Source organism: Athene noctua, chromosome 2 (genome assembly GCF_965140245.1).
Source record: "Athene noctua chromosome 2, bAthNoc1.hap1.1, whole genome shotgun sequence".
In the NCBI taxonomy this organism is placed as follows: Eukaryota; Metazoa; Chordata; class Aves; order Strigiformes; family Strigidae; genus Athene; species Athene noctua.
In genome coordinates, this window is record NC_134038.1 from 3,635,528 (window position 1) to 3,657,456 (window position 21,929).

At 42.5% G+C, this 21,929-nt stretch overlaps 1 protein-coding gene across 14 annotated transcripts in view; it reads left to right on the forward strand.

Annotated features, from left to right (window-relative positions):
- Positions 1-21,929, forward strand: part of TSNARE1 (t-SNARE domain containing 1) — a 533,649-nt gene that overhangs the window by 237,788 nt on the left and 273,932 nt on the right. For 13 of the 14 annotated variants that reach the window (XM_074898355.1, XM_074898350.1, XM_074898344.1 and 10 more), the window contains 2 exons: positions 1,977-2,051; positions 3,639-3,695. In XM_074898355.1, the coding sequence (XP_074754456.1) occupies positions 1,977-2,051; positions 3,639-3,695 (132 nt within the window). Of the gene's footprint in view, positions 1-1,976; positions 2,052-3,638; positions 3,696-5,868; positions 5,877-21,929 lie in introns of all 14 variants that reach the window. The other variant, XM_074898357.1, reaches the window with a different exon arrangement.

A 21,929-nucleotide genomic window follows, 5' to 3' on the forward strand; every position in this document is an offset into this window, starting at 1 on the left:
CGGTAAGTCCCTCTTGGGGATGTGGATAGCATTGCAAGCTTCCTCCCATAAAATTTCTCACAGCTTGAAAAGCCTTCCATTAATTTGGAGCTTTATAGTTAGTCCTTTCTGAGTCATTATTCTGTGTATTGCTCTGTATGCATATATGGAAAACATTTTTTTTCTTTCTTTTTTATTTTCCACCAGTTATGTACTGCCAACAAGGTGTACTGTGGGAGGTTTTTTGACTTCCCTTGAAGCTCCAAGTGCTGTTGGAGCTATTGGATCCAGGATGCCCAACTGAGCAAATTGATAGTATTTCAGGAGCAAAGATACTGATGGAAGTGGATCAGTGTGATACAAGGCAGGAGACTGACATAAATTAGCACATGACTTCCTTTCAAACTAACCTCAGAGGACTGGGGAGGTTTAAATTGGATATTAGGAAAAATTTCTTCACTGAAAGAGTTGTCCAGCATTGGAAGAGGCTGCCCAGGGAAGTGGTTGAGACACCATTGCTGGAGGTATTTAAAAATTGTGTAGATGTGGTGCTTAGGGACGTGGTGTAGTGGTGGACTTGGCAGTGTTAGGGTAATAGTTGGACGTGATGATCTTAAGGGTCTTTTCCAACCTAAATGATTCTATAATTCTATGATTCTATGACTTAAATAGAGAGGCCTATCTGGAATTCCAGGTTTTTGCAGGATGAGTGCTGGACATTAGATCAGCTCTCCAGGGTGGCAATCTTATTTCGCATGTGTAACAAACATAAGGTTTATAGACCTTTATCTGTAAAATGGGAATAATGATACTTGCCCTGTTCTAAAAATGGTTTTGAATCTTTGGATGAAGAACTGTAAGACTGGGATATTCTTCTGTGCATGAAAATACTACCATTAAAAATTAAAGATGTTTATCCTGTCCATTATAAAATTTTGTATTAAGCAGTTGTCTGAAACAGCTGAAGCTGCTGTAAAGTGAACGTTTTGGTTTTGTAGCTTCAGTGTAGATTGGGTTTTTTCTAATTTGTTTTTAAGGTGATGCCCCACTTTCTTGTAGTTCATTCCCCTCTCTAAAACCTGGACACCTGAGCTCCTGCTCACTTGAAATCTGAGATCCAGGGAATAGAAGAATTCCAGGAGATCTTCTATTGCCTGACACTGGGTTTGGCCACTCCATTTGAAATCGGCACCTTTCCAGCATGTTGGATAGTTAACGTCAGGCTAGGCTGGGGTATTCTTTCTGAGAACACGTCTGTTCAAAACGTAGATTGGTATCTTGCAGGGCCAAGCTCCAGTTAGAAAAACGGTGATATTTGGTCCATGTTTTGGAAAATATGGAGATAAGTTGTTTTCTGACAATCGGACCCGAGGCCAGGCAGAAGGAAGGTTGCTGTGGCTGATAGATGTCTAAAGTCCAGTAAATTGCCCATTGCCATCACATGAGGTGATGAACTCTGTCACGGGGTATCATCCAAATAAAGGACCTTTTGTAGATGGATCCCTTGTGCTGTCATCTCCAGCAGATAATCTGAGGCTGGATTTTAGTAAGTCGAAGCGAGATACCATGCTACATGCTGCTCTTTTGATGGCAGTAAGGTATTAATTTCCTTGTGTTTCTTTAAGAACTGGTATTGGAGTGACATCCCCTTCACTCAATAAGCAGGACAGCAGAATGTCCCACTATATATCCCTGCCACAGAAGGTGTCTGGCTCAGAGTAGATCACGCAGTAGTCATGACTTCAGTGCTATCTTGAATATCCAAGGTGATTATTTTTTTAACTGCTTTGGCCTGAAAGACCAAAGCATCTTGTGTTCCCTCCCTAAAATAAAACTGTGTAGCATCGTGGCAGCCCCAGTGAAACTGAATTTTTAGAATACTGTTTCTGCCCACTTTGAGTCTCCCAACAGAACTGTTTCCCATGGTCACACACAGAGTCTTCTACTTGATTTACCTCTGCAGATCTGCTAACCAGGCCTCTGTTTTTCCAAAACAGCAAGAGCGACTTCAGCTGGACAGGCTGAAGAACCAGCTGTCTGATGCTATCCAGAGATACGGGGCTGTGCAGAAGGTAAGGCTCCCTCTTGCTTCTGCTCTTCCCTACGCGAATTTGGGAACACATTAAGTGTGAGCAAGTGCGGCTCCCAGGAGTGTGGAACATCTCCACGGAGCTGCTCATGTGTAGTGTCCTCCCTCTTTTGTGACTTCATCAGTCAAGTGATGTGTCATTGTATTGGAATACGCACACACATGCAACTGCAGAACAATTCAGCAGCAATGGAAAAAGAAAAAAAAAAAAAGAGTGCTTTTGCCAGCTGTGTATCTGGTAGGACCTTCAATGCTACCCCTGCCTTAGCCATGAAATTATTTTGGTGTGTCTCCACTGTCAAGGGAGAAGAAGTAGTGATTGCACAGTGCCCCTTTCACCTTTTCTGCTGGCAGAAAATGTGTGGGCAGTACTGCTAATTTAAATGTTAACCCGTTTTATAGCTCTGCTGTCTTATATGTCTTTGCCAGAAGCTTTCCAAACGCATCTTGTGGGCTGGACCTGTCACCTAGATCAAGCTGTTTAATAAAACAAACAAAACCTGAACTCCAGCTCCTTCATTTGCTTCTTACTCTCCCGCTTTACCCTGGGGAGGCTCTCCTGATGAGCAGATTTGCTTTGCTTTTAAACACTGTAGTAATGATTCAAATTTACCATCCTCAAACTGCTTCTCTCCCCTGCAGTAACAAGTTGAACATCTATCTGGCTTAATTGAAATACAACGTGGACAAACTCTGGTTGCTTTCTTATACTACTACTGTGGGTTTGACCCATGCCTGCCACACATGAGGAGAATCTATTCTAATTATACAGGTGTAATGAAATTTGTCTGGCAGCACGCACTTAATAATGTATCTCTATTAGAAACACCCTGTACTGATTTAATTTCCCAACGCTTTCTGCCCATGGTTTAAAAATAAATAAATAGAAGCACACAGAATTGCACTTCGACAGTATGTAATATCATGGCACTATCTCTAGTGCTATCTCATATTTTTAATTATTTCTCTCTCCTATTTAGAGTCCTAAGTGTGGGGTCTTTAAATGAAATTAGTTTATCCCTTAAATGAGAAGTTGGAAGGATTCAGGTACAGGGCTCCACCCCCATATATACACACACTTTTAAAATGATTTTTTCTTTTAATGTTCATGAGTACAATCCAGCTGAACTGTAACATGTAGGTTTGTTGTTTCTTTTTTTTTTTTTTTTTTTAAAAAAAAAAAAAAAAAAACAAAACTGTCATCAATTCAGAAGTGCCAAAATTAGCCACTGCAGTTGTGAATGCCCGGTTGCGTCAGAAAACCAATCTGAGTGGTAAATTGCTACTTATCCACGTCCTAGCTGTCATTTCTTAAATGTGTGTTTCGGTTTTGATAACCTTGTCATTCTGGAAGCTTTGAAGGCTTAATTCCTGCAAGACCAAACTTTTCAATGTGGTTATACTCCCTCTCTTTTTTGAAATAATGAGAGTTTTCTCTATGTCCTTTTCTTTAAAAAGCAGAAGAAATAGCTTCCTATGATTCCTTCCCTACATTTGGACTCTGTTTTCTCAGCCATTTTCCCTGTGGTTTTTATTTATTTATTTTTTTTTTTTTTTATTATTTTTACAGAAAATAGCAGAGAAATCCAAAGCGTTGCTTCCTACTGGGCAGAGAAGTACCAAACAGGTAAGTTGGTATGTGTCTCTGTGACTGACAGTAAGTACATTGCTAAAAAGGGGCTGTTTTCTAATGGCACTAACGATGCTGAAGAGCATGGCGCTTACCCCACAACCTCCATCGAAGCCAGTGAAGTGGTTTTCAAATCGAGATGTGTGACATCTCTGGAGGTGGAAGATACAAGACCCAGGAAAACAAGACCTATGTAACACCTGTTTAATTATTCTCTGTTTTTCTGTTCTCCTGGGGCTGTTTTTCCATTCTTGATGGGACTTTTGTCTACCCTGAAATATATCAAGGAGCAGTCCTGTACCCCCTTCCCTCAGAGCTGGTCTTGTAGCCTCAGTGCAATCACACTCCAAGTGCAATCTCATAGAAAGAAGTGAGAGGAGGGTTTTTTTTTCCCTTTTTACCCATATTAGGAACTTTATCAATGAATAAATACTATATGTAATCAGAGTATATACCTGATAGTTTTATGCATATATTTAGTTTCATGTGTACGTGCATGTGTATTTATATCTAAAATATAATTAAATGTATGTGTGCCTGTGCATGTAGGTAACATAATTAAGAGTGTAAAAATATGTATGTGTATATATATGCATATATGTGTAGTCTTGCACAAATAGTAATGCAAATTACTATATATGTAAATAGAAACGCACAATACTATAGATGTAATAAGCGTGTGTACGTGTATAAGAAATCTCCCCAGATTTCGATGTGAGGTTTGATGCCAGGAGATCAGTTAGCTGCAGTAAGAGTCCAGCAGAGATTAGGTTGGCCTTTCAAGTCCTACACACTAAAAAAAAGTTTTAGGTATTTGCAACTGATACCATGCCACCAAAAAGCGGAACTCCGTGCCTAATTTCTGTGATTATTTCTGATATTCTTGATGATCTTGTCTTTTAAGGGACAGTCAGCAGATTTTCTGCTTTCCTAAGGAATCTTCATTCCCTAGCTTGTTGTGCCACATGGTTTTTTTATATCCTCTTTAACACGTAAATAAGGAATAGTTGTTCTTTGTAACATTGATGGTTCTCTGTAAGGAAGGGTAGAATGATGCCACCAAAGACCCTACCATTAGGGCAAGTCAGTGGACCAAAAATTTAATATTAGCTAGGTTGTAAGAAATTAGAATTCTGCATCAAATCTTGTCAATTAGTTGGGTTTAGGTGGTAGTGCCAATGAAACTAAGGCCTTTGCATGCAAAAGGGCTTAATACTTTCCATTACCCCTATTGAGAATTCCCACTGCCACCGTAGGAGTGATTGTGCACAGCTGTTGCTTTTGAGCTGTGCATTTATAGAAATGTTATAGCTTATTTTTGTCCACCAACTGGTGATCTGTATTGAACGTCGGTATTGTGCTAATAGGATGAAGAGGGCTAATTATTGCATAGCTGTTGTGCATCCCTGCACCTGGAGTAAGCATGGATGCAATCAACTTTTTTTTTTTTTTTGGTATATTGAAAATGGCTGATGACTCTGAAACCAACCTTTTTTCTGGAAGTGAGCAGAGTTTTAATAGTGGGAAAAACAAGGTGTTGGATAAAAATACTCAAATCCTGGAGGCAAGTGATAGTGGGGTTGGAAATAAAGGAAGAATGGGACAGAGACAAACCCCTTTGCCTTAAAGCAGATAAGAATCCAACCGTTAGAAGACTGTAGCAGTAACAATTTGGTGTGCATCAGGCAGCATCAGCAGAAATTGTGTTAAACTGGATTAGCTGCAGATTGTTTCTCCTTGTAGCTGTCACTTGCAAGTGAATGCTAGTGGTTGGCTTTGGTGCATTAGGAAAAAGAAGGGGGTTCTAGTATGTCCTTGGTGAGATGCTTCTGACTCAGAAATTACCTTGATCACACCCAGAAGCACATCATTTTCATGCAGTGACACACGCTCAGTCTGGGACACATGAGGTTTCATGCAAACGGCTCGAAAAAGGTGAAAGTTAATTCACATCTCATTTAGTTTTTCTATACTTTTGCAGCTTCACACGTCTTCTTTCCCCTTCAAGTACAAAAAGAGAGAAATTAATATATGAAACCTGCTGAAGGGAATGCAGTGGTGTGATTGTTTTTTACTTATTATTATTTTTTCCAGCTGCAGATTGGTCAGGACGTGCAAAATTACAGTTCCCAGAGCAACTGTAACCTGACCGCTCTGTGCATATATTAAGGCATTAAAGTTAACACCCTATACATTAATCCAAAACACATATGTTCACGGCACCTGATTTATGGGTCTTGTGAGACTGTATAGTGAACTTCTTGACTTGGTGCAGATCCAGTCTTGATTCAGATACTGCTTGCCTGCAGGGCTTTTAAAATTTTATTTATACTTTAATTTATTACAGCAAATTGTAAGAGGTTTGATAAATGTTAGTTTTTCTGTATGCGTGCCACTATAGTTCTTCTCTTCCATAGGTGGGTGGGAAAGGTAAGATGTTTGGCAATGCAAACTCTAATAATTTCCCTTTAGGAATTAATTGATTCCCTAGACTCACATAATAGGGAAAAATCAGAAAGTGAAGCTTTGGGAAAATTATTCTACCGCCCATTGTGGTTTGCTGTAAGTGATGTTTAATTGAGTTCATTTGTTTAGAAAAGCAAAATAAAGGCATTGATCCAAAATTCCTTGAAGCCTAAAGTCATATAAATTCTTAATCAAATATGTGTTTGTAGGAATGTATTTGTGTGTAGACAAATCGATGTAGGGGTATAGGTGTGTTACTGCATATATTGAAAGACACAATTCTTTACTACGCTAAATGATCATCGTTGGATGTGAATTGTGGCAACTATTTAAAAAAAAAAAAAAAAAAAAAAAAAAAGGCCTTTCCCTTGAATCTGTGAAAACAATTTAAAATATTCACCCAGTGGCTAAAATGAGGCCTCAGAAGTCTCATTAAGGGAGTGCACAGGGGAATCCTGGAAAGCAGTTTTCCATTTATGAGAACTGCTGTTGCAGCATGCAGCGGAGATGGTCCGTATTGGGTGGTACGGTCACCAACTATGCCCTGTATGAGGCATGTGAGCCTCAAATCCTACCATCTGCCCCTGCACAGACAGACCTTGGAGCAAAGCAGCTGTTTCTCCTTCCAGGCAAAGTCTGCTGTAGGAGAGGGAGTATTTCAGGTGTCCCTCATAGCAGTGCTGGGACAATGTGGTCAGCGGTAGAGGTTGGACAGCTGGGTAGACCTGTACTCTTGGGCAAAGTCCATCCCACAGTGCAACAGTTGCGGATAATAAAATATAATAATGTTCTCGTAGCACAGAATAAATTATCCATAATATTAAAAAAAATAAATGATGGCCTGCGGAAAATCCACAAAACAGCCAATAATCTCTCTGAGCATGGGAGATGAATCCTTCTTTTTAATTATTGTGCATCTAACACCATCTAATTCCCATAGAAAGAATATGTTATTGAGCTCAAGACTGAGTAAGTTCAAGAGATATTAAACCCAGTAGCAGACTGGGCTAGGCAGTGCCTAGCAGGGGCAGCCCATTTTCTGCATTCTTATGGCATCTGCAACCCGTCTTTGGGCCACCTCCATCTTGCCTGGATCCTCATTGACCACACTTATCCATTCTATCAGCTAATGAGGAGGGAAGTGGGCTTTCTCACCATGCAGACTTTGTGGGTGGTTCCCCAAAGGGAGTGGGAGCAGGGGAAGCACAGCTCTGTTTTAGCTGAGGAATGAGTTTTAAACTAAAATCATACCAAAAATCCGAGCAGACTTTTTTTTTTTTTTTTTTTTTTTTTTTTTTTTTTTTTTAGAGGAAACTTTCCTGGCAATTTTTAGAAATTAAAATTACAGTAATTGTCATAGTGTAATGGCACCCCTCTTCATTTCCTGCTGCTCACGGGAAGAGGGAAGGATAATTGCTGCTCTGGAACATGGCAGTTGCCAAAAGAGATGCCTTTGTTTCTTATCCTGTAAAGCCCACTTGACCCATCTCTCAAAGGTTAGTAAATTATGTTTCTTGGGAGGACAAAAACGGGTAATAAACCTCTATTTGCATATACAAGCTTTTTTCTTCTGACAGCATCAATTTATTCATGCTTTAAATGGACTTCCTTCTCACATGAAGCATCATTTCTCTCTTTCTTCCTGCATTTTTGAAGTTGTTCTTTTTATGTGATTAGAGTAAAATTCTCATTTTGGGACAGCAAGATCCAATCCTTGTCTTTATGGGAGAATAATTTTTTGGCAGTAATATCTGCATAAACCGCATATATGTATGTGTGTGTGTAATGACTCTAGTTATTTGGGCTTCTATTTTTACGGGGTGTGTATCATGGTAGATGCTGTACGAGCACAGCTATTAGATTGTGCCACCATGAGGATCTCACAGGCTTAGCAAACGCCAACAGTCTATTTTGAACGATAATTAACGATGAGTTTTTAAGACAGTAGGTGCTCTTCGTGCTGGAACACCACAGCTTAATTTGAAACCGGCTTCAACATTTGGGAGAGGTTGTGGGGTGTATTTTTCTGAAATGCAAAATTGAATTTCTCACAATCAAAATACAGCTTTTGCCCCGGCAAATGAAGCTTTTTATTTACTCATTTATCTTATTGACTCTAACATCTTATCTTAGAACTCATCCCAGTTCCTAATGTTCCAGTCTGGCTGGTGTATCTTAAGAAATCAAGCCTTAGCTTTGGTGATAATGTATCTTGCATGTGTAGTAGTAATTGTTGTGTCTTTTCAAGGTCATTTGGTATGCAGCTACATCTGAAAAAAAGTGTTATTTCAATAATGTCAACTTTGTTTTAAATGACTGTGCATCCATTAAAAGCCATATTCTAATCAACCCACTCCTCTGTTCCTAGGGCTGTCAATATGGAGCATTTAAATCACACGGCTATTTTTTTTTCTTGACTTTATTTGTGTGGGCTTTTGTTTGTTTTGTAAGGCGGTCATTAAAGCAATTTTCCTAAAACAATTTTCTTTCTTTTTTTTTTTTCTTTTCTTTTTTTTTTTCTTTTTATGCTTGTTTAGGGTAGGGAAATAGATTCATACCTGATTTTCTTTATTTGCTCCCTATATTCCCAAGGGAGGTGCAATCTGTTCTGAATGGTCCCTGCACTGCTTCCAGTGGGTCTGAGAGAGAAAGCTCTTTTCTGCTCAGCATGCTCATGATCTTGAAAAAAAATTGCCCATGGGCTTTATAGTCACAGTACTTCACCAACTAACCACTAAACTCCCTTTCTGATGTGTCAGGGATGCAGCACTTTGCAACTGTAAGAGTTAAAATGAAGAATCTTCCATCCTTAAGGACAATAAAACCTCACTGCAGCCCTTGGGAAAACACCTGTATTCCTCGTGCTGCTTGTGGCTGCACGCAGGTTTTATGGGGCAACAAGAGGGCTTGGGGCTTCAGTGTTGCATATAAAAACACGCAGAAAACCCCCAGAATCCTACCATACATTTAAAGGAGGTGATTTGCAAAGGCTAGAGGTCTGAGCTTCCAATAACTTATAGCCCCTTATTCTGCTAAAGGAGAAAAATAAGAAAAGACAAAATCTATATAAAGACCAAATCTGTCTAACCATGTTTGGGGGGAACTTGCCATTTCCTAAACTGCCCAAACAGCTTCAGCATTGTGGATTTTCCTCAGCAATCCCCTATCGAGTGCCCTGCCATGGGGTAAGCCCACTTTACTTGCCCGTGTCCACTGATGTAGCTACAAAATGCAGCTGCCTGTATCAGCACCCAAGCAAAGAATTTTCTATACATTAGCTGAGTTTTCTGATTGGTTGAGGGATTTTTGTTTGTTTGTTTCTTTGGGTTTTTTTTCTTTTGTTACTTTCCCTTTTGTTTGAGGGGGAAAGGACAGAGGCTCTTATGTGGGCAGAGGATGAAGGCAGGGGAACGGTTTCTTTTGTATGAAGCCTCCTCCACAGCAGCTCGCTGGCTTCGCACACCGCGCTGGTGCCACTCTCCTCTTCCCCAGCTCTGAGTCACTGCCGGAGCTGTCTCACAAACCGAAGGGTTGTTTTGTCTGGAATGAGCCAGCCTCGCCACCCAGCTCTGCAAGCACTTGCTTTTATGCTCCCAAATCCTGGGACCATTTTCCCCCATGCCACACCAGTGAGGACCCTGCTGGGAGGGCTGTGCCTGGGGAATGGTGATACTGGGGTTGCACAGAGGGACATCGAATGACTCGAGCGTGGCCAGAGAAGGGCAACGGAGCTGGGGCAGGGTCTGGAGCACAGGTCTGCTGGGGAGCGGCTGGGGGAACTGGGGGGGTTCAGTCTGGAGAAGAGGAGGCTGAGGGGAGACCTCCTGGCCCTCTGCAACTCCCTGCCAGGAGGGGGCAGAGAGGGGGGATGAGTCTCTGGAGCCAAGGAGCCAGCGCCAGGCCCCGAGGGAATGGCCTCAAGCTGCCCAGGGCAGGGTCAGGCTGGCTCTGAGGAAGGATTTCTGTGCAGAAGGGGCTGTTGGGCGTTGGAATGGGCTGCCCAGGGCAGGGGGGGAGTCCCCGGGATCCCTGGAGGGGTTGAAGAGTCGGGCTGAGCCAGCGCTGAGGGATCTGGGGGAGTTGGGAACGGTCAGTGCTGGGATAATGGTTGGACTGGATGATCTTCAAGGTCCTTTCCAACCTAGCTGATTCTGTGAGGTCAGAGGATGAAACTCTGGCATGAATGTGCCTTGTTAATAGGAGAGAGTGCTTCTGCAGAGAGCAAATCTATATTGTGCCCAGAGGCTTGGACAGATAACGTAACTCAACTGCTATCCCCATTATTATTTTTCCATAGCTAGTGACAGCTCTGCAAATATTTTTTCCTATTTCTTGTGATAATTGCCTGCGTAGTTGCAGTGCATCTCTCTCCTCTGAGCTGTCCCATTTAAAGGGCGTTGCAAATACCCATGTCTTCATGCCAAATCAGGGTTGTTCAAGGAGGGGATCTCTGTGTCTGTGAAGATGGGAGAAGCCTTTCTCACCTGTTGCATCAGATCTGGCCGTGGTTTCAGGGAGTGCTGGCTCCCGTTTTCTGATGAGCACTGCTTTTCGCACGGTGAATGTGGGCAGCACATTGCTGCCTCGTCCCAGTCAGCACTGCTGACATGGATGTGTGTATCTGTAGACATATCTGTATATCTACATAAATATAAGTGTAAATATAAGCATAAACATAAATACAAATCTAAAAGTATAAACGTAACTATAAAGTGACACTTTTGGCCAGTTGGATGGATACTCCCCTTGGTCAGAGAGTTTTGTCCTTGCATGCAGCTTTTCTGGGCAGTAAGGGTCACCTTCGGCAGCACTGTCAGAACTCTGCTGACAGCTGTGTAAAAGGAGAGCAAATGCAGGCCAAGATCCCAGACCTGATGAAACGTAGGCAGTGTCTGCAGGACATGTATGTCTACCACGATGCAGTAGCATAATTATAAAAAATAAACCTCTACATCAGTCTGCAAACTGCTATTTTGTTCACTCTACGGGTTTTTCTCCCCTATATATTGTGTTTTGGGTTTTTTGGTTTTGTTTTGTTTTGTTTTGTTTTGTTGTTTTGTTTTGTTTTGTTTTGTTTTGTTGTTTTGTTTTGTTTTGTTTTTTTTCCTGTACAGGAGCCTGATGAGGTAGTGAGTGGTTTTGCCCACTGCAAGTGGAAGTGGTTTCTGCTGGTGTGATGGGGATGCTCGTGCGACCTCACGCACCTCCCCTCCTTCAATCTCATCTTGCAGCAGTTGCGTTGCAAGAGTCTAAATTGACTTTTGCTCTGGCAAAGATCACGCAGCAACTGGAGAAACAAATGTGAAACCTTACTGAGTGTGTCACCTTGCTCCAAAGTGAATGCAGTGTTATTTAATACATTTAAACCCCCCTGTGGAGATGGATTATTGAAAGGAAGGAAATTGTATTCTTCTAAACCCACTTTGATGGCTGCATTTATCACATGATTAAATGTGAACGGCAATGGTATTTTCCCATGAAAAAAATGCATTTAGAAATAGGTTAACCCTTGATTCACCAGGGTGAAGGCAAAAGTAATATTTAGTGACGTTTCTAGGACTCCATCTGGTTTGTTTTCAGGGTCTCAATAGCCAATGTTATATCCACCATATAATTCAAATATATTTAACCCCTTTCACTCCTATGTAGAGGGCAGTGCTGTTACCTCCCCTAAACTGTAGATCATCCGTGAAATGCTGAGTGATGCTCCAGCTATTGCACATACCAGCCTCAAAATTGACCTGTCATAGTAAGACAGACTTGCTATCTCAGACTCTATCAATTGATCACAGTTATTCCTGATTGACTGCAAACACAAGGAAGCACAGGACTGGGTTTATAATTTGGATTCTTTGTTCCGATACTTAGTTCTGGTGCTCAGAAAACTGTAATCCAAGTTTGTTTTATTTTTCCAAATTAAACTTCCACTGATGTTTCAGTTTGTTATGGAGTTTTATCTTCACTTTTAATAATAACACAGGATGCTCAAAATACCTTTGGAGTTAGATCGTAAAGCTGGGCATATATCAGAGGGGTAATTTATATATGGTTTCTTTATAAAGTACACCAGGATCTGTAAGATAAGGCATGTGCTGCAGATGATGCCTCAAATAGTTATTTCTGAGCTGATAGCAATAGTCTGTGTGATAAATAAGATAAATGTGTTCACCTAAACACAGATGGTGTTTCTGCCTTATAACTCTCACAAAGTTCTCAATTTAAGAAGGTGCCTGTGTAGCAAATAATTCTCTTAAGTTTAAAAGACTTCCTCAGTTATGTCTGACTGCCCCGAATCTGAAAGGAAGTGGTGATCCACAACATGTAACATGGGAAAACCCTGCCAAAAATTGCCAGGACATGCTCTGATATGCATAGATGGGAGTGAAATGGGAGTTGGATTCGATGATCCTTACAGGTACCCTCCAACTTGAGATATTCTGTGATTTCTATGAATAAAAAGGCTGAGCCATGAGCATTACTCATCACTGCTGCTGTCAGGAGCAAATCAACATTGCACGGCTGGTACCTGCTTAGCATCGCCCATGTGCCTCTTCATGCCTGTAAACTGTGGATGAATCCTGGGGGAAGTGATGCAGCCAACTTATCACGGGTATTCTCCTCTTGCGAGTGTTCGAACGGGCAATTTGTCAGTTCAGCAACAAGATGACACGAATGCATCGTACAGTTTCCCCTGCAGTAAAACACAGTAGTGTTTTGCAGTGTCGCCTTCATTAATCCCACTTTAATTAAAGCTGCGTTACCATGCGGTAGACTGGGATGAGCGTTAGACAGTTGGTTGCTCGACAATCCTTGCATCAAATGCACTGGTGAGGACGCACTTTGATAAGTGGGTTCAGTTCTGGGCCCCTCACCCCAAAAAGGCCATTGAATGACTCGAGCGTGGCCAGAGAAGGGCAACGGAGCTGGGGCAGGGTCTGGAGCACAGGTCTGCTGGGGAGCGGCTGGGGGAACTGGGGGGGTTCAGTCTGGAGAAGAGGAGGCTGAGGGGAGACCTCCTGGCCCTCTGCAACTCCCTGCCAGGAGGGGGCAGAGAGGGGGGATGAGTCTCTGGAGCCAAGGAGCCAGCGCCAGGCCCCGAGGGAATGGCCTCAAGCTGCCCAGGGCAGGGTCAGGCTGGCTCTGAGGAAGGATTTCTGTGCAGAAGGGGCTGTTGGGCGTTGGAATGGGCTGCCCAGGGCAGGGGGGAGTCCCCGGGATCCCTGGAGGGGTTGAAGAGTCGGGCTGAGCCAGCGCTGAGGGATCTGGGGGAGTGGGAATGGTCAGTGTGAGGTTAATGGTTGGACTCGAGGATCTTCAAGGTCTTTTCCAACCTTGATGATTCTGTCTGGAAGTAGGACAAGAAAGGCTCATTTCCATGTGCTTAGTTTGCCATAGGGCAAAGCTGAAGATCTTGCTTCCAATCTCTGCAAGCCCTGGAGCTGTTGTGAGTTGTGGTTTGCATCCCTCCCTTGGCTAAAATGAAAAACTTCAGTATTTTATTTTCTACCTTTGCTCTGACTTTAAGCTCCTGTATGAAATAAAACTATTGAGATGGATCCTAGAACCTTAACTCAATATTACACTTGATCTGCATTGCTCCTTGCTTTAAGAAGGATTTTGCCTTCCCTTCCCTCACATTCCCTTTTCTCCAGGAAAGTGTGAGGTGTAAGTTTGCATGAAGAGATTAGTCGTGGCATGCTGTGAAACAGAGATCATTGCTCTAAAAAAAAAACCCCAAAAAACAGCAAACAAAAATAAGCAATTAAAGTATCTGCTTGCAAGCACAATCAATTTCTGGTGAGTGAGGAAGGTGTTTTCTCCCTTTCTGTGCCCCAAGGTTTGTGATTGATTAGGTGATTTAAGGAAAGAGAGTGGGAATGTGGCTTTTGTGTGCAGCAGGACATACTGACCTCTTCTGGAAGCTGGGGACTGGGAAGTTTTATGGTCGTGTTGTGCGAGCTACTTCGTTGACCCCTGTATTCAAGCATGATTAAAAGCACCGGTGAAGAGCTGGGCACAAAAAGAAAAACACCACCTTTTCCAGCAATTTCTGGGGATGGGGCGAGGGAAGCTGTGGATGCTGCACACTTTGGAGTGCCATCTGCTGGCATAGGACTCAGCTGGATACAGGAGCCTTGTTTTATAGCACTCAGTAGAGAAGGCTTGATGAACCATGGATGCTTTCTGTCAATTAATATCATTGAGATGAGGATAAAATCTGTCCAGAGTAGGCGTGGAATAGGATGTTTTATGCTCCTATTGACGACACAGTCCCTGCTTACTAGATGTTGGAAAAGTGCAGTGAGTAACCACCTGCTAGATGTTCTCTCTTCCAGGTAGAATATACATATTAAATGGGGTTGAAATTAATAAATATTAATGCATTTGTGTGTATATATATATAATTTTTCAGGTTCCTAAGGAGGAGTAATTTTAGCTTTAGGTCTCATCTGCTTGGAAGCACCAGGGGGTTTGGCAGTTTTAATCTCAGCTAGTCTGGTGCTCATCTGTGGTGGAGTTCATAAGACTGTGCAGGTCCTCCCTCTCCACCGTTCACATCATTTGGGCGCCCTAAAGGTGAGAGTAGGCCTTGCCCATCAGTGCATCTTAGTTAGGCTCCAGTAGAGTCTGTCAGGGCCATGAGTGTGAGTCTAACAAATGGGAGAGAGAGGCATGGTGACATATCACTGGGTGCAGCATGGGGTAGTGCTAACCCGCTATATAAGGGTTTAACAAGTTCAAAATGATTGACATTATAAAGAAACCTCAGATCATCTGTGCTAGTACAGGTAATGGTGATGCCAAGTGACGTTCACATGTTGGACGCCTGCCTGCCTGCCTGGTCAGAGCTGCCAGACAGTCCCAGGCTGGGAAAAAGTGGGGCATGAGTGAGGGTTTTGCGGAGAAGTAGAGGGGAAAAGTAGTTTTTCTTTAGAGAGAACCATATTTTTTGTTGTTGTTTAAAAATGTTGAGTTTGGGATCTGCAGTTTTGTTTTTCTTTGTTTTGTCCCTCATACCTCTCATTTTACAAATGTGCATTCTTTGCCTGTGGGTAGTCATCTCTGTTCTTTTCCTACACAAATCCTGCTTATTTTGAGATGCATTTTATTCTGAACTTGATGATATCCAACATCACGAAACATTTTTCTCCTCCTAACACTGCTTGTTGCTTCCAAGCCTACAAGCACTGTCCCCCTGTAGAGACCTGAGTTCACACAACATCCCTTTTGCCTTCTTGACTATTCCCTTCTCCTCACAGCTCGCCAGTGGTGCTTCTTCCCCTTCCAGGTGTAAGAGGCTGGAAAATGTTACAGAAGATAAATTGACCACCAAAAAAAGGACAAGTTTAAAGAAATGTGGTATGGAGGTTTGTAGGGTTTTTTTAGTAATGCTTTTTTAGACTTCTTTGTTTATGAATAGGTGCTTGTATATAAGACTTGATATGAACTAGAGGGAGATGAGTTGGAAAACTATCCAGTGCTGAATTTTAGTAGATGTCCCTGCAAATCTCAAGCACTTTGGAAACTAAGACGTTTCAACTTTATAGGGTGAAGATCCCATCTTTATTTTACAGAAAAGGCAGAGGTAGGATGGAGATTGTGGGTCGTGCAGCAAGTTATACTGAGCTCGGCAGATTTGCCTTTGTCACTGTTGTAAACAGAAAGAGTTCCCAGAGTAGCCCATGACATGAGTTTGTTTTGTCTTGGGGGTTGTGTGCATGGTGTGTTTGTTTTGTTTTTCATAATGCTCGGAAGGAAATGGAGATTGGTGGCTCTGGAGGAGTGTACAAAGAGGAATAGGTTGATTAACTGTCAAATGCAAGGACTTTTGACATGAGTCGGCAGCATTTATGTGTGTTATGGGTTTGTTTATCCCTTGTTCAACGCTGCAGTATTAGGTATGTGATTCGGAGTAAACCTGACCAGTTAAATCAGATACTTTAGGGTAGCCCTTCAGTGAGTTTGAAAGCTCCTGTCGATATGAGTAGAGGAACTGGGCCATGGTGTCTTCATGGTGTGGGGATCTGAGGATCGATCCTGTTGCTTTCAGTAGGGTTGTGCTGTCATGGGCCTTGCTTACAGAGCAGGAAAGATGGAAGGGAGAATGAAAGTATTTCAGTGAGATTCATCTCATGTAACTTCTTCATGGAAGGAATGTAGACATTGACAGGAAGACATTTTGCAAAAAGAGTGATGTGGCACATTGCTCCGTTCATTTCCCTGAGTTTCTACTCCAGAGCCAAGGAATGAGTGAGGTATTTCATATTTATCCAACATCATTACATTTAACATCTCTGAGCTTTCCTGTTAATTCCCAACACCACAGCAGGAAACAAATCAATCCCCTTGTTCCCTGGTGCAAATATTTAGTGATAAAGTTACTTATAAGCTCTAAATTAGCATTTTCTGAATGCAAAGTTATACACGAACTTCCTTACATACCATGGCAACTGGTTCCTCTTGGCAGATTGCTCCACTGACTATGATAAAGATGACTTTGGCTTCGTTTCAGGACAAACGATGTGAGAAGACCACTTGTCTGCAAAATCTTTTCCATCAGGAAAATTCCTTGCACTATGATTCACTCATGCCATATGTGGGGGAATTAAATTCTGGGTGAGATGCGTGAAGGAAATCCCACAGGAGAAGAAATGACTTAACAGCTGATCTGTAGAGCTCTTTCAGCCACCTCTGAAAAAAATGCTGTGATGCCAGTATCAGTTTCATTACACATCTGGGCTTGACTCATCTGCCACAGTAAAAGAAGAAAGAAACCCAAAGAAATAATTAAAGTTCATTACTACCTGTATATGAAATAGCATTATTAAAGTATCTACCTCACATTTATTTATAACCTTTCTTCCTGACAGAGCCTGACATGTTTCGCAAACACCACTGAATGATTATAATATTCTTTGCCCAAAATCTGAGGATGTTGCTTTGCATTTTATTCATCACTCGTTCAGTCAAAATTTACGTTCCTGAACAATCTGTACATTTTTCTGACATCTCTTTGTGTAGGTACGTTACTCATGAGACCTACCAGGCATATTTAGAGTAAGTCAGGGTGGAAGGGCTCACATTTCGTACTGAGAAAGTCAACATTTTCTGAGGAGTGCTGGACTGGGCACTGCCACTGCGTGACAGGGTGAGGCTGGAGGAGAGGAATACCACTATTGTCACTATAATCCAATAGAAATGTTTTGGTTAGCAGGATGGTGTTACAAACGATGACACTTATCCAGGACAACTAAACTAACACGAGTCCTCTTGTAAAGAACCCTGTGACTTTTGGGTGATACAAAATTAAAGCACGTGTCAACATCCTTGGGAGACTGGCTCAGGATATAACTCAAGAGCTTGTCTCTTAGTTATGATCAGACTGGTCTCATCAGGTTCTGTTTGCCAAATGAGGGCTGAAAATAGATGGCAGAGGTATGTATTAGATATGGGCCTTTGGTATATCAGTGCAGCTGTGTTTGGGCTGAGCAGCAGCAGGGGTAAAAGCATGGGCAGTGGAAGCAAGTAGAAAGACTCCAGCAGAAAGGTAATGTAAACCCATCAGGGACTTTAAAACGCTGATCCAGATCGATGCTTCTCTGCTGATGGAAAGTGTCACCTCGCTCAGCAGGCAGTGTCAATGGTTCATAGAGTGCTTTCCATAGAGAAAGTCAGTGTGCAGCCTAACGATTATGATAAAATATGCAGTGATCTTACAGACTCAGTCAGCTTCCACAATTTGGTATAGAAAATACGTGTCCAATATCAACCTTGCCAACAATTTCTTCGCTTGCTCTAATCTCAGATCGATAGTTTAGTATTTATCTGCAAAAGAGAGGTTTTTTTCCCATGTTTTTCTTTTACCCATTTTTTTATCTCTATTACTAGAAGTCCCCTGTGGCAAGAAAGTTTCCTATCTACAAGGTGTGCGGGATGTTTTATCTTCAGAAATTAGTGGCAAATACTTCTCTGGGAGAAGACAGAGAGACAGAGATTTCTGTCTATTAATGGGATTTGCTGCTCAACCACTGTGGACTTTACTCTGCAATAGTTGGCTTGCCTATGGTAACTACAGAGCAACGACAGTAATGCATATGCTTCCCTGGTGGCTACACTGGCTTTGGAAAGATTCTCTGCCTTTCTTCTCCCGTCCTTGCATGTGAATTATGTCAGCACTACTGGAGGTTTCATTTCCTGTGAGGAAGATCTGCAGATGGTCCTATCTCAGACCCTGTCTTACCTGAGTGGGAGATCTGTGCATTCTGGAAGCATCCTGGGTCTACGTTTGGCTTCCTTTCTGTTATTTCTTTCCTCTTCATCCCATTTTTCCCCTTTCTGAGCATCTTCTGTGTTCTTCATTCACTCTTGTTAGTTCCTGCACTCTTTTTCATTAGTTGTCCCTCTTCCTCTGTCACTGTCTCTCCTTCTCCCTCCTCTTTTGCTCATGCCATTCCCCTATGTAGATGTTTTGGCAAAGAACTGAGAGCAAAGAGCATTGAAGCCATTTCCTTGACACGTACCCCTTTTATAGCATGTGATGTGATCAGTTGCATTTCTGCCCATAACCATACTATTATTGTTTAAATTGTGCTTCTTGACATAATGATACCTATTGTGAGACTAACAATATAAATACGCTCAAGGAACAGCTAAGAAAACAAGATAAGAGAGTCTCCATGCCCAGGGGATGTACACAGGTTGGAGAGTAATAGGGAACATTATGTATTTTGCTCATCGACAATTTTTCAATGAAAGGGAATTTAAAAACTGCAGCAGTTTTCATCATATTAAGTGTGCGAGGCTGAAGTGAATTGGGATTAGCCTGTGTAGTGACTCCTTTCTCTGTTGTATCAAACTACTTATAACCCAAGCTTAGTTTATGAAGTTCCTCTCCTCAGTGGGGCCTGTGGAGGATCTCTGCAAATATCGCTCTCTTCATATTTGAAAATTTGAAGGGATATGAAACAGGGTTGATCCAGGATTGAGAGTTTGAATGTCAAAACAGTCTGTTTCTGGCTGGTTTCTACACTGTCCTGTAGGAGAACGGGGAGAGATGAGCATCAGCCTTCGCAACGCAGAAGTACAGTTGCATGTCATGCTGAAAGGTAACCAGGTGAAAATGAAACAAACAGGTTCAGTACAGTTGCTTTTAATAAATAGTTAAATATCATAAAGCTAAATAGAGGTGGTAAATAACTTTTGAGGAGTCATCATGGGAAGGCAAAGGATCAAAAAAACCCTATTGAAATCCATGAGAATTTTTCAATAAGCTTCAACAGGATCAAAATCCAACGCTCAGCAACTAAATCCCGGGAACTGTAAGTCTGTTTTCTTGCTGATATTCTTTTTCTTGGCCAGGGTCGCTCCTTGTTGTAACATCAAATCTCAGCTTGGAGCATGGGAGAGAGAAAAGTGACATTTATGAGGAAGGCAACTTTTACGCAGTGGCTTCCCCACTGCAGTACATCCCTCTTGGTCCACATTGGGCCTTCCTTGATTGACTTAAATTGACCTTCAGTCTTTTCCCTGCCTTTTGCATTGTTCTGAGCACTAAATCCTGGAGAAGAAAAGACCTCTTGTCTGACCTGACCACATTTCATGGATAATCTCTGTGTTTGTTCTGTAGACTCTATAATTTCTTCAGAAGACACGGTATTGAGCATCTGCTTTCTCCTCTCTCTCCATCACTGGTTTGTTTCTAATGAAATATTTATTAAGAGAATGATATTTGTAGGCAGAGAAGGAGATAATTCATGCGAGCAATCAGCTCTGGGTTAACTGGAGAATGAAAATGTCTTGGACCGTAGCAAAAACTCATAATCAAAGGGCTCCCCAGCTATCCATCAAACAATCAATTACTGTATCCATTAGTCCCCTTTCACCACACATTAGAACAATTTACTAGACATGCTAATGTTCAGGTCATTGCTCCTTAAGGATGAGCAAAGAGCAGAGGCACCTATCGAAGTTTTTATACAGTGTGATCTCATCCAGTGCAAATATATAGCTTAGATCACTTCATAACCTCATGGTATTATTAAGTCTATTAAGGACCTGGTCTGTGAGGGAGATGCTGGTTGCCTCCAGGTCTCAGCAGCTGGAGGGAACTTGTCAAAAGAAATTCAGATTTTGTATGGTTTAGCCTTCTGTGTGGTGATATAGAAGGTCATGAATAAATAAACCACACAACAGTAAAACGGAGGTTTTGTCACTTCTTCATTATGCTGACCAGATAATTGCAGACATGTTTTCTACTCTTAAATGTGCCATGTGGGGCAAGGCAGGATATCTCCATGAAAAAGGAATCCAGGCAGGTTCTAGGGCACTACCCCAGAGCCGTCTTGCTTCACTGTCCTCATCTGGTACCAGATAAATCTAGTGGGATCTCAAACCATGCATAACAAAGGAATCTCTGTTAAATATTTATAGAATCATAGAATTGTTTGGGTTAGAAAAGCCCTTAAAAATCATCCAGTTCCAACCCCCCTGCCCCGGGCAGGGCCACCTTCCATTAGCCCGGGTTGCCCAAAGCCCCGTCCAACCTGGCCTTGAACCCTTCCAGGGAGGGGGCAGCCACAGCTTCTCTGGGCAACCTGTGCCAGAGCCTCACCCCCCTCGCAGGGAAGAATTTCCTCCTAATATCTAATGTAAGTCTACCCTCTTGCAGTTTAAAACCATTACCCCTTGTCCTATCCCTACACTCCCTCATCAGGAGTCCCTCCCCATCTTTCCTGTAGCCCATTTAAGTATTGGAAGGCCACTATAAGGTCTCCCTGACCCTTCTCCAGGCTGAACCCCCCCAACTCTCTCAGCCTGTCCTCACAGGGGGGTGCTCCAGCCCCCTGAGCATCTTTGAGGCCTCATCTGGACCTGCTTGAGCAGGTCCAAGTACTTCTGATTTTGCTGCCCCCAGAGCTGGGCACAGCACTGCAGGGGGGTTCTCACGAGAGTGGAGTAGAGTGAGAGAATCCCCTCCCTCGACCTGCTGGCCACACTGCTCTCGATGCAGCTCAGGACACAGCTGGCTTTCTGGGCTACAAGCGCACATTCCTGGCTCATAGTCAGTTTTCCACCCACTAACACACCCAAGTCCTTCTCCTTGGGGCTGCTCTCAATCCAGCCTGTGTTAGTGCTTGGGATTGCCCTGCCCCTTGTGCAGGACCTTGCCATTGCCCTTGTTGAGCTCCATGAGGTTTGCACAGTCCCACCTCTCCAGCCTGTCCAGGTCCCTCTGGATGGCACATCCCTTCCCTCCAGCGTGTGACCACACCACACAGCTCAGTGTCATCAGCAAACTTGCTGAGGGTGCCTCGATCCCACTGTCCATGTCACCAACAAAGATGTTAAACAATGCTGGTCCCAATACAGACCCCTGAGGAATGACACTGGTCACTGCTCTGCACTTGGACATGGAGCTGTTGACCACAACTCTGAGTGCGACCATCCAGTCAATTCCTTATCGACCGAGTGGTCCATCTGTCAGATCCATGACTCTCCAATTTAGAGACAAGGATGTCATGTGGAACAGTGTCAAAAGCTTTGCACAAGTCCAGGTAGATTACTTCAGTGTAGATTCCACAGTGTAGGTTTCTACCTTTGAAGGCAATAAGACTTTCTACAGTCAGTTGAGAGAAATAAACGTATCTTAGTGTACTCATCTGAGATAGGTAGGATGATTGTTCTCTAGAAAAAAAAAAAACAACAAAAAAACAAAAAAAAACCAAAACAAAAGAAACCCAGTACATAGTCTGTGGGGGTTTTGGT